The sequence below is a fragment of the Neopsephotus bourkii genome, unplaced genomic scaffold (assembly GCF_033783945.1).
Source record: "Neopsephotus bourkii isolate Nb327-2 ecotype Australia unplaced genomic scaffold, CSIRO-AGI_Nbou_v1 NB_1445, whole genome shotgun sequence".
Taxonomy (NCBI): domain Eukaryota; kingdom Metazoa; phylum Chordata; class Aves; order Psittaciformes; family Psittacidae; genus Neopsephotus; species Neopsephotus bourkii.
In genome coordinates, this window is record NW_026901922.1 from 405,875 (window position 1) to 420,104 (window position 14,230).

The 14,230-nt window shown below is 47.9% G+C and overlaps 1 protein-coding gene across 3 annotated transcripts in view; it reads right to left on the reverse strand.

The window, feature by feature from the left end:
* ATF7 (activating transcription factor 7) overlaps positions 1-14,230 on the reverse strand; it is a 62,015-nt gene that overhangs the window by 33,569 nt on the left and 14,216 nt on the right. For all 3 annotated transcript variants that reach the window (XM_061368736.1, XM_061368738.1, XM_061368737.1), the window contains exon 2: positions 10,387-10,455. In XM_061368736.1, the coding sequence (XP_061224720.1) occupies positions 10,387-10,434 (48 nt within the window). In that variant the 5' untranslated portion in view covers positions 10,435-10,455. The remainder of the gene's footprint in view (positions 1-10,386; positions 10,456-14,230) is intronic.

A 14,230-nucleotide genomic window follows, 5' to 3' on the forward strand; every position in this document is an offset into this window, starting at 1 on the left:
TCTCCATGCAGGGGCTCAGCAGCAGGAGGAAAACACTCCTGCCCCTTCTCTTTGCATCCTAAAGCATCCTCCTCAGCATTGCTTTTGCTGGGAAGGAGATGGAAGCCTCAGGAAGGGTCCCCACAGTCGCTTTTTTAATCCTTAAGCAGCCACTTGATTGGATTTTGTGCAAGAATCTAATAGAAAATGCTGAAAACTCCTGCACCTCTTTGAAAACCAAGTGTGTCCGTGATAGTGAGAGGTATCCCTGCGTTGGAAACAGGTGATCTTAAGGTCTTTTCCAATCCAAAGCATTTTGTGATTCTCTGGCACAACGTTAAAGCTCCGTGCTGCAGCCATGCTTGGGGAGTAACTCATGCAGTACCACACCAAGCTGACAGGTAGCAAGTGAGGCTTTGAATGACAACTAAACCCCCCACAAAACCAAACAGCCTTGTGTTTAAAAGACTGCTTTTAAATAAGGAAATATTTTACTGGCCAAGAAAGCAAATCAGAGCTCAAAAGAGGAAGAAAAGCCCATTCCTGAGGGTAAAGCAGGTTTCGATTGTATCTTAAGATCTCCTCTCCCAACCAGCCCTCCTCCCTCTACCACCTCCAAACCCAGTGCCCTGCTCTCATCTGCTTCATGAGGGATGGCTCCTGCCCTCCAGTATGAATGGATCAGGATCAGCTCACACGAGGTTAAACTCCCAAGCCACAGCCAGCGTGGTGGTGCCAGCTATGGGAGAATGCAGTCATCGACAGCCTTCTGCTCCTGTTAAGCTCAGAACTACAAGCAAGCTTTGAGATCAGTTTAATTGCAAGTTAATAAAAGCCTGGTTTAATTTATGGCTCTGTACTAGCAGCACATGCAGTCTGCATTACTGATAACAGAGCAAGAGCTGTAGATAAGGGCTGAGATTATTAATTCAGTCACAGCAGAAACTGCGATTGGGGAACTCCCTTAAAGCAAAAAGAGAAGGAACCATTTCCTATGAGTGCACGGGTTCATTTGGGGGTAGTTTTGCAACCCTGGTCATGTTCCCAGGAAAGGGGAAACCCTCATAGTAAAGAACTTACTCCTAATAGTGGAGAGGGACTTTTTAATAAGGGCACACAGTGACAGGACAAGAGGGAATGGTTTTAAACTGAAAAGGGGGAGATTGAGATTAGATACAAGGAAGAAATTCTTTACTTTTAGTGGGACACTGGAATGGGCTGCCCAGAGAAGCTGTGGCTGCCCCATCCCTGGCAGTGTTCAAGGCCGGGTTGAAGCAACCTGCTCTAGTGGAAGGTATCCCTGCCCATGGCAGGCACTTGGAACTGGATGAGCTTTAAGGTCCCTTCAACCCAAAGCATTCCATGATTTTAACATCTAATCTCCTTTATATGCTCATATTCATATAATATGTTCATATTCATATAAATATATATGTAGATACACATATGAGACTATGTACGAACATATCCTAGTGTGCACTCTCTCCCTAAATACACATTTATAGCTGCTGAATCTGCAAGCCACCCATCAAAAAGCAGATGGTTTAACAGCCCAGCTTTCCCTGGAAATCAGGCTCAATGCTTCTCAGTTCCCTTCCTCCAAAACAAGGAAGGTTAAAGACAGTTTTTAAGCAGCTCTGAAGAGAACAGGGTCTGCTGCTCTGCAGGCAGGATGGGTCCCTTCACCCAGGACCCCCCCAAAGCCCCTTCCCCAGCACCGCAGCTCAGCAGGAGCTGTGTTTCTGCTGTGATTTGTGAGTGCTTGAAGAATCCTTTGGGACTATAGAGGGGCTCCAAAAGGGCAATTAGATCCATTACTGGCTCTTCTATTGCCCCATGAAATAGGTTTACTAGTTGTGTGCCGCCTCATATACTCCAGTTTTATGCCAAAATGAACAAGGATGCTAATGAATGACTGCAGAGCGCATGGATGCGGCGGCCGGCGCGCACGGAGCATCCTCCGGTTGCATCTTCTCTGACAGGCCCTGCATTAATGCTGCTTCCTGCACATTTGAAGGTGTTATTCAGGTATTCTGCAGCCTTGGCACAGCATGTCTTAGATGATAAAGGAGGGGAAACAATGCAGCTGTTTCGTCAAATCCAAAGGTGCTATTTCTTCATATTCATTGCTGCAGCAGCCAATCTGGCTCACAAATCCTAACGGGGGGCTTGGTCTAGAGTAACCCTGGGGCAGGAATGTAAAGGCCATCACCAAACCTCACTGTATCTCCAGAGCAGGAAGCCAAAGTCACAGCCCAGATGCTCCAAAGAAAATCCAAACTAGGAGGGAACTAACATGAGTTGAAGTTATTGATCTCTACACCTTAAACCAGTTTGTGCTTGAAGCAGCTACTTCACACACACAAACCCCACAGATCCATTTCGACCACCAAACCTGGGAGGTTTCTCATCAAACACACAGCAGAGCCTTCTCAAGCACGTCCAGAGACCTTTTGCCAGTCAAATCCTAGTGCTACACATGCAGAACACACTGGAGGAAGACACTGAAACAGCCTGAAATGCATGGAATAACCATTCCTGGGTAAATCTTGCTCTTTAAAACAGAATGGCCTTAGGGGTGGATGTCCCAGCTTGTGGCTGGGACCCTGCTAGAAGGGAAAAGCTGCTTTCACACCCCCAGCCCTTCACATGTGGCTGCAGAAGGGTGAGGAAGAAGAGGAGCACACCAATCATTAAGGTGAAGATGTCAGGGTTTTCTGCATCCTGCTCTCAGCATCCCATACTGAAGGCTGCCCAAGGAAGGCATTTGGTAGCAGGGTTAAAGCTTATTCACCTGTCAGGAAGGAGAGAGCAAGAGCTCCAGCAGGAAAGGAGAGGAGGGCACTGTTCCCAGTTCCACTTTCCATGTGCCAGAGCAGGAACAGGGTGTTGCAACAACCCTGCGTCTACGCTGCAGCAACCAAGGGGTATTTTTAAACATGGGGAGGGAGTGGAAGGCAAGGCAGCGAAACAGAGGAATCAGCAGCACAAGCAAGGGGCAGGGATGAAAACCAAGCCCCACGCTGAGGGGGGGCTGACAACTGCTCAGCATCATCCTGCCCCATGGCACGAGGCCATCGCCTGGCATCGGGAACTGCGACAGCGAGAAGCCTGTGGGAAGCCCTTGTGAAAGAGAAGCCTTTTCCTTTATCCCTGCGAGGAAGCAGCTCCCAAGTTCCCTATGGCTGCTGGTTTCCAGCTTTCCAAAGCGCCCTCAGTGTGCATGGACAACACCAAAGCAGCCATCAGGCTAAAAGCACAGCTCCTACTGAGCACCTCAGCAGCCAGAGGGGATGATGAAAACAGGTTTTCCTATGAGGAATGAACATACTGAGGTTTCATGTTAACAGGAGCTGAGCTTTGGCAGAGCCTCACATGGCTGCTCCTTCCCAGAGCCACGGGATTGGAGCAGGGGTCCAGCGAGCCCTTTTGGCATCCAGGCTCTTATTTAGAAAAGGGGAATCTGGAATGTTGTCCAGAGCCATTTCCATCTGACAGACAAGTGTCTGTGTGGGTTCAGCGCTCACACACGTGCTCCAAATGCAAAGCAGAGCTGGCACGCTCCGAAGTGGCAATGAATCCCAGGCAGTGGAATGATAAAGATTTTTAACTTACAGGAAATGCTGCTATTAAATAATATTTAAGTCTTAATTATATTTTAAAACAGCCATTTTGGAAAAAAAAGAACTTCTATGACAGTGCTTTTGTAGTTAAAGGTCTGTCAACATTTCCATTTTAAACCTTCATTTCGAGGGGCTTTATAATTTGGCCATAAAAATTCATTCCAGGCTGGAACTTGGCATAGAGGGGCTCAGCCCAGGAGCAATATTTTTTATTATCCAATTTGGTTTAAATTGGTTTGGCCGTTTTTAAGTTATAGGAGTGTAAAAAATAAACGTTTCCTGCTTTCAGATGCCTTCCCAAGCTTCTCAGTATTCCAAATTAGCTTTCCCCCTCCCCGCCTCCAAAACCTACCTTCAAACAAGAGGTGGGAGAGCTCATTTCACTCTGCTGACAATACATGAGTTACAATTCCGATTAATCCACTTCTTTTCATGCTAACAACCTCAAGAGTTACTATAGCCAAACACTACTTGTATGTGGACCCATTACAGCCTGTAACTGAGCTGAGATTTGTGGAGCATCTGCCATTGCGGGCTTGATGTGCAGGTACTGCAGCTGGGGAGGCCTTCATCTGAAATCCAGAAGGAACTCTGGAAACCTGCCTCCCTGTAAAACCATAGACAGACCTTTCCCCAACATGGTTCTCTGTAGGATTTCATTTCAGCTTCCTATAAAAAGCCTGCAGATGTGAAGCAAGGAGGAGCACACAGCTCGGAATTCCTCACCACAGAGATGCAGCCTTTTCCTTTCCATTTCAAACCCTGAAAAGAAACTGGAGTTTATGGCTCAGCTCTTCAAATCATCCGGGTGCAGTAGGGATATAGCACATACGTGATGCTATTGCTAACACAGACAAGTGCTCGCTGTGCCCGAGCTGACACAAAGCTCAGGGCAGGGTTTTATTCCTGCTCCATCCTTAACATCCACCATTTCTCATTTTAATACTGAGAGAGGAAGCATCCACCACAGTTTGAACCCAACAGGGAGCGACGCTTTGGGGCATGTTGGGAAGTCTTGGCACTGCCTGGAGCCACCTGCATGCGCTTGGAATCATAGAACCATAGACCCTGCTTAGCTTCCAAGATCACATGAGATGGGAAGCGCCTCTGGCGTGAGCCAGCACTGAGCTTGGGTCTCTGGTGATATGCAGCATCCAGCCCCACTCTGTCGTGGTGTCACCTGGAGCTGAGACCCAACATCAATTCATGTGAGCCTGGAAAGGGCAGTTGGGAGTCCTGCTCTTGGCCTGGCACCCTCATGTGCAGCTTTGGGGCCTGACATTCCCCGTCCTGATCCACAGAAGAAGGCACAGCTTTCCAGGGAATAATGCTTCCTACTTCATTGAATCATTGGGTGTTCGAAGCCTGAATTTTTTAGGACAAAGGCCTGTGTCCAAGTCCAGTCCCACTCATTTCCTGTGCCAGGACAGTAACAATTCCTACTGGAGGCCAGGGTATCATAACTGTGCTTAATAACCACTTCCATTCCTGCTTGCTCTAACAGCAGGCAGCCAGTTAGGCTGGAGTTCCTCAAGGATTCAAGTTGAACATGGAATTTCTTAGGCAGTTTGTCTGGCTTCCCTTCCTCAGCTCCAGGAACTACATCTCCAGAGGCTGTTAAATCAATGCACAACCATTTCTTTACATATATGCTCATACTCAAACCAAACACAGTCGGGTCCTGCATGGTCCTGGCCAGGGCTGGCAGCAAGTTCCAGCAGGGCTGAGACTTCCCATTGGTAAACGTGGCTCCTAGCAGCTTCCATCAGGGACTATTTCCTCCCCTTTTGCTTTACAAAGGGACGAGAGAAGGATGGCAACAAAGCAAACCTTTGAAATCATACTAAAGATGCTTTCTTGAAAGCAAAAGGCTATGAACACTTCTTCCTCTGTGCCTGCCTACCTGCTTCAGTCTGCTACTCTGCAACTGATGTACCTGCAGGGACAGGGACAAGCCTCATCCCTCACACTGGTGGAGCTGGTCCCTTCCTGAATGTGGGATGAAGATACACGGGTGTAAACCAGAGCTCAGACTTCCAACAGCCATGACTCCATGGCTGGAAATCCCATGGAGTGACCACAGCACCACACACATCCTGGACCATCCCAAAGCTTAAGCTGTGATGAGGAGAGCTCACAGCCTCTCAGCAAGAGAAGAGCCATTCCCCCCCCACACTTCTCTATACCAGGACTCATATAAAAGGAATAATCTATATTCATTTGGATTATACAAGCTACAAAACCCACCTCAGCTTCAGTTCCACATTTAACCAATCTCAGAAGCCATTTGTTGCCTCGTATATTACAAGGCAATAGAGATTTAAGGGATAATGGTCATGGCGGCAGAGTATACAAAGCAATAAACTGCTTTTGAGGTTGGTTAAATGCCAAGTGATGCTGAGGCCTCAATGCCATAAACATTATTTCTATTATATGACAAGATAAGAGGATACAATAAACCACAAAGAAGAAAAATCATCTTCTGGCCTCATGGAAGTTGTGGGCTCTGCGTTTCTCGGACGCTGCCCGAGCATCACCTCAGTGCCACAGGTTTAAAGGGAATAAACTGGTAAATTAAGGGGAGGTTTCAAAAGCAAATGGTTGTTTGAGGAAATGGCCTCGATGTGTAACTGGAGCACTGGAATTAAGACCCCAGTGATGATTCATGTTACTTATGAACAGGGAAATGGTGTGGAGAGGGGAGGCAAGGCTAGGGAAAATCCTGTTCCTAGCAGAAGATACTCAATATTATGGCCCCTCCATTAGGCTGGGCAACAGGAGTGGCCCAAACAGTCTTATTAATAAAGATGCTTCTCCTTTATGACACTTCATAAAGCCTCAAGTATCCAAAGCCATCAGTAGAGGAGCAGAAGAGCAGCCTAAGGAGAAGGACCTGGGATGCTGGTCAATGAGAAGCTCCCCATGACCCAGCTGCAGAGTGCGCACACATCAGCCCAGCTTAGTTTCACTCAAGAGAGTCAATGAAAGCCTCACTTGAGGCACTGCTCTGTGGCTTCTGCTCTGTGTATTCCACCTCCCTCCTCATCCTCAGGCAGCAGCACAAAGGGGCATGTCCCTGCTGTAGGATACTTCTCCCTCCATACACAAAGGACATGGGAAAGAGGGTAAGGGAAGAGGTTTCTCTCTCTTTGAGGAGAAACCACATAAATGACCTTGAGAAGAATCTGGTTTAAAAGCAGGATCTGCAGCACATTGAGGTGTCAGCTGTGGCACAGCAGCCTCGCTGTTGGGAAGCGATCTTGAGTCCAGGCTCCAAAAATAGCCACCATTCAAGACCTAGCAACCAAAACATGTTTACAGCCCCACTGAAAGCCCACTAGCTGCGATGATACGGGGGGTAGAACGAGATCTGCTCGTCTATTTTTGGTGGCTATTCCCTCTTCCCCATCCTCACCTCCCTGAAAAGCCTGACAGCCTTTCTCTGCATAGAAACAGGGAAAGAAAGGGAGGAAAAAGGACATGCACCATAAGAGACAGGACTGGTACCAGCTCCAGAGGGAAAGCAGCAGCTCATGGTTCAAAGACATTACATTGGGAAACAAAACAGGGTTTTTTCTTCCTTTAAAGGGGGAAAGTCACCTCTGGCTTCCCAGTGTCTCCAGTCTCCCGTTCAAATCAGTTCTCCCTTCTCCTTCTCCCACGCTGCAGCACGTTGCAGTGATTGCAAGAGGCAGATTCCTAATTACACTGAGTGGAAAAGGACTGAGGGGATTTGTCCCCATGCCCCTACCCCAGCACACAGTGAAATCCAGAAGCTCATCTCCATTTACCCAGGGCCAAAGCAGCCTCTTCCCATGGGAGCAGCCCACCAAAACCGGAGTGCACCTCTCAAGCAGAGGAATAGCCAAAAGAAGAGGAATCTGCAGGGATAAAAACACGAAAATGGACTGGGCATGGGATCAAAGGTTTGGAAATGGAAGAAACAAAGATGCTGGAGCCATGTGGTAAAAGGGCCTGGTGAGCCAAGTGCTACCCTGTGATAACCCAAGAGGCTCAACAGCCATCCCATTCCAGTGATGTTTTTACTGAGGAAAAAGCACCCAAAGGTCTTAAAGAATCAGGAAAAAAGGCTGAATCCTGCAGGAAGTTTCACCATCTCCAATGCCAGCCACAGCCTGGATGGGTGTTGAGCTGGGAAAAAGCAGGAACATGGGATGCTTGGGCATGCACTCGTGCGCCTGGGTGAAACAAAACCAGATTCCCTAGCAGAAAGCTCAAAACTCTGGGTTATCCAGAGTCTGACAGGAGCCACAGGCACCAGCATCTGCAGGAAGTCAGGATGTTTCTGTGGCAGATCACACAGAGCGATGTTTAAAGCCAAAGGTCTGGATCTTTGGGAATGAGGGAATAAGCAGAGAGGTGCAGCCCTCTCTGATCCCTGTTAAAGCTTCACTTTAATAAGAATCCCCACAGAGAACCTGTTTCTGATGGGGCTTGTCAAGGGGTCAGGGTTTAGTGCCAAAAGGCAGCACAAGCTCCTGGGGAAACAATGCAGCACATGCTTTGGAGGCTGAGCTCTGCAGGCAGCTGCTGGGCACCATCAGCCCCCCAGCTTCAAATTCACATTCATTTTAAGATCCAAGCTACCCATTGCATTCCTCTTGTGCTCAGCTCAGCACAACCACCCAGTCTTACTCTACTTGCCCCAGAAAGCCCAGCTCATCCAATGTTAATTTTAGTTGATGATGGGTTTGGGTACCACTGAGCTACTCCAGAGGTACTGCTGCACGTTAGTGGTGAGGAGGATTTGGGAAGGCTCTTGAAAACCTCCAAAGTGAAGCTGTACACAGAAGAGAGGACGAAATAATGCATGGTAGACACTAGGACTTACAGGGAGAGGCTTGGAGCTGGCTATATTTAGTCCAGAGGAGTGTTATGGATGATTTGATCAGTCACTGCATACCTACAGGCATCACAAATTCAATAGGAAGGATCTTCTGTCTAACAAACCAAACTGAACCAGACCCACAACCTGGCAGCTGCAGCTGAATAGGTTTAGACTGGGAACAAGGCAGCATTTTTCCTTACCAGCAAGAGGAATTAACTATGAGAACAACTTAACCAAAGGCTGTGGTGAATTTCCCGTCACTGGAAATCTTTTCCATCAAGTTTGGATCATCACTATTTAATGCTCTGCTTTGAGCAGGTAGTGAAGGACGTTCTAGGAAGCCGTGCACGAGGTCAGGTTGGATCCCCATGAATCATCGTGCTCTGAATTACCCCGATTCTAACATTTCAATATTAACATGAAGAATTGGCAGAATTACCCATAAGCAGCAGTCTGGAACAGCACAAGGAGGAAGCAACCACCTTTATCTGTCATTTGTGGGAGATTGGGGGAGATTAAATTTAAATACATTGTTGTTTGCCTTAATTGCGTGTTTGAATCCGAGCTGAAGGTTGTATGATTGAAGTGCTCACACCATTAAGTGCTCAAATACAGCTCATACATTTTAGAAATGACTTGCACAATTTCACAGCCAAAGAGGTACAAGATAAAAAGCAGCCTCCCAAAAAAAAAAAAAAAAAAAAAAAAAAAGAAAGAAAGAGGAAGATCACCTGCAAGTGAATGCAAAAGGCTCCGGATGAGACCGGAGTCAGAATGGCCAAAAAGCTGAGTTACCACAATGTATTCTCACAAAGCCCCAATCTCTGAGAGTTACCAGATGAGATTTTGGCCCCATTTCTGTGCTCTAAGAATAAATATGGCACAGAATCCACATGCAGGCTCAAAAGGATGTGCCCTGGGGATGCAGAATTCTCTTTCATCTCAATTGAGAGCCCCACAAGAGGTATTAAGATATTAAATACACCAAAGAACTAAGCAGGGATGACGACGGGCAAGTACCCTGGGATGGGTTAGAGCTCCCAAATGCATCCCAGCATAATCACTTGGCAAGCTGACATCCCATGGCTGCAGCCAAGAAAACAAAGTGTGTGCACATCACTTAATACCTAATTAAAAGCTACAATCCCCCCCCACCAAAGGCATCTTGGCACCTGGATGCTCACTGCTTCAGAAGAGACAAACCCAGTTCTTGCTGTGCTCCACACAGGGCTGTCCTGCCACAGAAGCTCCATGTCCTAACAGCTCCCAATTGCACAACCCTGCGTTCCTCCCATTAACACAGTGTGTGAACTGCCACCAAGCACCAGGGAGACCCTAAACTCAGCTTTGGGAATGCACAGCCAAAAACAACGGAGAGGTGCGCTCCTGGTTGCATGATGTGGCTCATCCAAAGCACCAAGCTTTCCCCTAGGAAAGCAGGGCCATACCCAACTCTAGCACTTTGTCCATGGAGGACAAATTCACAATGGGCCTCTTCTTTTTTCCTGCAAGCCCAAAATAGACTCCAGCAGTTTGGGGTTCACATAACACAAACCATCAAGTGTCACATTCTCAGCTGCTTTAAGGAATATGCGACAGCAGCAAACGCATCCCGACAGAGCTGATTCTGTCCTTTGCTTCAACAGCCTTGAGAGAAGCTGAGGAACACTCCCAGCAACCATTAACAGGAGATGAGGGTTCTCTCTGGACTGTGTGGGAAACACCAGTGGAATACCAATACCCCGCAAAGCAAGGCAGGTTTCATTACTTTGGAGTGCACTTGCTCATAACCTGGATTTACACACTGCAAATCCTCTGATCTGATTACCTCCAGTGCTCACGTAAAACACCGGCTTTAAACTCTTTGCCTGAGTGATAAAACAGCCACTTTGATTCACACCACCACGTTCCCAATAAAGCACCCTGGAAGCATACCTGTCCGCAGCCGGGGGCATTGCACACAAACGGCCTGTCGTCACCCATATTTCATGCAGCTGAGTCAAGCTGTGGAGAGAAAAAAGAAGAGGAAATTGTTAAATAAGCTTCCAAAATTCAAATACCAAGAGCAGAAGCTGCTCTTTGCAGGGAGGGCATTGATGAATGATGCAGGGAAGGAGGATTCTTTGTGCACAACTGAGGAAGAGGAATTAATCCAAGCCAAGTTTAAATTGGACTTTGGAGAGCCCAGTTGGAGAAACGAGCCGGAGTTTTCCATGCCTGGGCTCCGACTAAGGGCCAGCATTGATTCTGAGAGGGCCAAAGGACTTTTGTGCATCTCAGTGGCACCATCTGCAACTTGGGGACGATGCTCATGGAATGGTTTGGGTGGGAAAGGATCTTAAGATCATCCAGTTCCATCCCCCTGCCATGGGCAGTGACACCTTCCCCTAGAGCAGGCTGCTCCAAGCCCCATCCAACCTGGCCTTGAACACTGCCTGGGATGGTTCATCCAAACCTTCTCCATTCAAACCATTCCAGCACCTCACCACCCTCACAGGGAAGAACTTCCTTATACCAACCTGAACTCCCTCTGTTCCAGTCTGAACCCATCACCCCTTGTCCTACTGCTCCACTCCCTGATGAAGGTCCCTCTCCAGCACCCTTATAGCCCCCTTCAGACACTGGAAGCTACTCAGCAGAGGACCACCCTGCACAGCAAAGACCTCTGGAACACCCCCCAGATGGAGCCATTGAGGAAAGCACAGACACAGAAGCAAAGACAATCTACAGAAGGGGGGAAAAAAAAGCATGAGCTTGAAGCGATGAAATAAATCCAAGTCCTCTCTATGTACAAGTTATATTTTCAATGGGAGAGAACTAAAATTTGTCATTTAATTAATTAAGGGATTATAGGAGTGGTGCTCTGGTTTACAAGGCAATAATCTGGCTCCCTAGTGGGTAAACTACAAGGCTGATGGCAGGGGTAGTTTATCACAGCTTATAGCCAAGGATAACAAAACACTCACTCCTATTATGCTACAAGTGAAGCTGTCCTTATTAATAAGAAATCAAGAGTAAATAAAGTCACCCCCACCTCCACCTCCAGAAATGCTGCCCCCCCCCCCCACTGCTCTCTTTATAGCAGGATTTTAAAAAGCCATAACAAAGCAAATGCTTTCTCTTCAGGGGGTTGACTCTGCGAACACGTTCCGGCTCTTCATATTGCTTCCAGCATCTCTTCCTCGGCACTTGGCTCCGGTGACACATGTCAGCTCACTGCAGGCAAGAGCAGAACTGAAACCCGAAGGCAGCCACAAAGACACAAGCTCTTTTGAGGGCCTTTTTTGCCTTTCTAACCACTCACACACGCACCGAGCAGCGCGAGAGGGTGGGGAGGGTTGTTATTTTTAGGAGCCATATGAGAAAGTGCTCCAAGAATGCGACAGAACAGTGGAGGGGGAATGCTGAGGGACAGCAAATACTCCCCTTCTGCTTGGATTGAAGAGGCACAGACATCACTTAGTGCTTGAAAACAAGATTGTTCTTGTATTACCATGTGCTAAAACAGTGAAAATGGGTGGCTACAAGGGGGTGAATTCCCCTCTCCGCACGCTGGCTTGGCCACAGCATACAAAGCAACAACCAAAAGCTGTGAGTAAGTAGCTGCCAGGTCTTCCCCTGCAAGAAGAGGAGAGACCTCCACAACCCTGGCCTAGGTTTGGATTTACTAAGCAAAACTCCAGGGCCTATACAAACATGAGCTCCCAAAGGAGAAAGAGCCCGCTCGCAAATGGAACGGGCGAGCGGCCAAAATGCTTCCTTGTACAGGACAAGTGGAAGGATAAAGGCAATAAAGGTGGCCAGGAACATAGAACAGTTTGGGTTGGAAAGAACCTTAAGATCATCCAGTTCCAGTTCCCTGCCACGGGCAGGGACACCTTCCATTAGAGTAGGTGCCAGCACCTCAGCATCCTCATAGGGAAGAATAAAGCCAGGTTGAATGGAGCTTGAAGCAACCTGCTCTAGTGTGTGGTGTCCCTGCCTGTGGCAAGGGGCTGGAACTGGAGGAGCTTTAAGGTCCCTTTCAACCCAAACCAGTCTGCAACACTGTGATGAAGCAGCTCCAGGTTAAGAGCTGTGGTGCTGAGAGCAGCAAAGTCACCAGACTTTAAAGGACAGTTACAATGCCTCTTGCTGTCAAAGTGAGGCCAGTTCTGGAAGTGCTTGAAGAGTGCTTAAATCACCCTCCTACATTTAAACTCGGGGGCGTGGGATGAGGTTGAGGATGCGCTTATTCCAGCAACAAACAAATCTTATTGTTAAACAAGCAGAGTAATTATGATGGAGGGAGGGTGCTGGATCTCACAGAGCAGCCAACCCTGTGCTGGCTTAATTACACAGGTCAGGGATCTGCCCTTACCCAAGCAGCCCAAGCCTTCCCCAACATGAAGAACCTCATGGTCTCTCTACATCCTATTCAGGGGGTCCTTACCGCTCTCTACTGCCTGACAGGACGATGGAGCCAGAAAGGGGCTGCTCCCAAAGGATGGGACAAGAGGAAATGGCCTCAAGCTGCAAAAGGGGAGGTTTAGATGGAGCTGAGGAACAATTCCTTCCCCAAAGGGTGCTCAGGCATTGGAACAGGCTGCCCAGGGCAGGGCTGGAGTCACCGTCCCTGCAAGTGCTCACACACTGTGCAGATGAGGCCCTCAGTGCCATGGGTTAGTGGTGGCCTTGGCAGTGCTGGGAATGGTTGGACTTGATATCTTAAAGGTCTTTTCCAACCTGGTTGATCCTATTCTATTCTGTGCTTCCAATACATATAAAAGCTAGCAGAGAAATTAAAGAACCAGATGAGCTGTCAGTCCCCATGCTCTGATAACACTACCTAAAACGGAGAGCAGGAAAACAAACCAGGGCTGCCTGCATGTCACTTCTGAGCTCCTAACAAGCAGCTCCATTAAAACCCAAGAGCAACCCATTGCAAAGCCCTCAGTTTACTTGATCTTGCAAAGCATCAGGAGGATTCACTCATTCCTTAGAGCAAGATTTAGCTGCTCATTCACTACCGCCTATGCCTGGTATGTACATACATGTGCTCAGATTTATGTCACATTTAGGCAGGATAAATTGCTTCAATAAATTCTATTCTGAAGAACAGGCAGAATAAGCAGCTGATTGGATACTGGGAGCACGTTCCCATTCCTCTTCCTGCAGCGGCGGGACAGTATTTCACTGCTTTGATGAGTTTCAGCATGTTGGGAACAGCAAGGTGAAGGGAAGAAATGCAGACAGATTACTGAAGCGTGCTTCCAAGTTCTGTCAGCACGGCCCTGACAAGCTGCTGCTGTCTCAGGGAGAGCTGAAAAGCCATTTTCAACCCAAATACACTGTGCTCCAAGAGCCTGTGTGTGTTTTCTGTCTCTTTTGCCTTATTAACTCATGCAAACGACCTCTAGGCTGGCTGTAAAAGAAGGAAAGCTGAAGCCACACTTCACAGCGGTCTCCAGTGTGTGTTGTGCTGATAATCAGGCACCCCTTGGAGCTTGCACAGGGTATTTAAGAGTACAGATTTCCTGAAGCCTAGTTGTATAGAGCAGTGCTCTCAACAGGAGCAACTCCTCCGGAGCAGGCACAGCATGGGGGAAAACAGAATAAACATGAGCTTTGCATCCAAGAGAGCATCTGCTCTGCTGTGGATCTCAGTCCCACCTTCAACCGCAGCTCTAACTCCTCATCAAAGCAACTGCAGCACCACAAGGGGATGGTTGTGAAGAGGGACACGCAGAGCCCAGCCAAAGGCCACACCTGACCAGCCGTGCAGCACTGCTAATCCAGA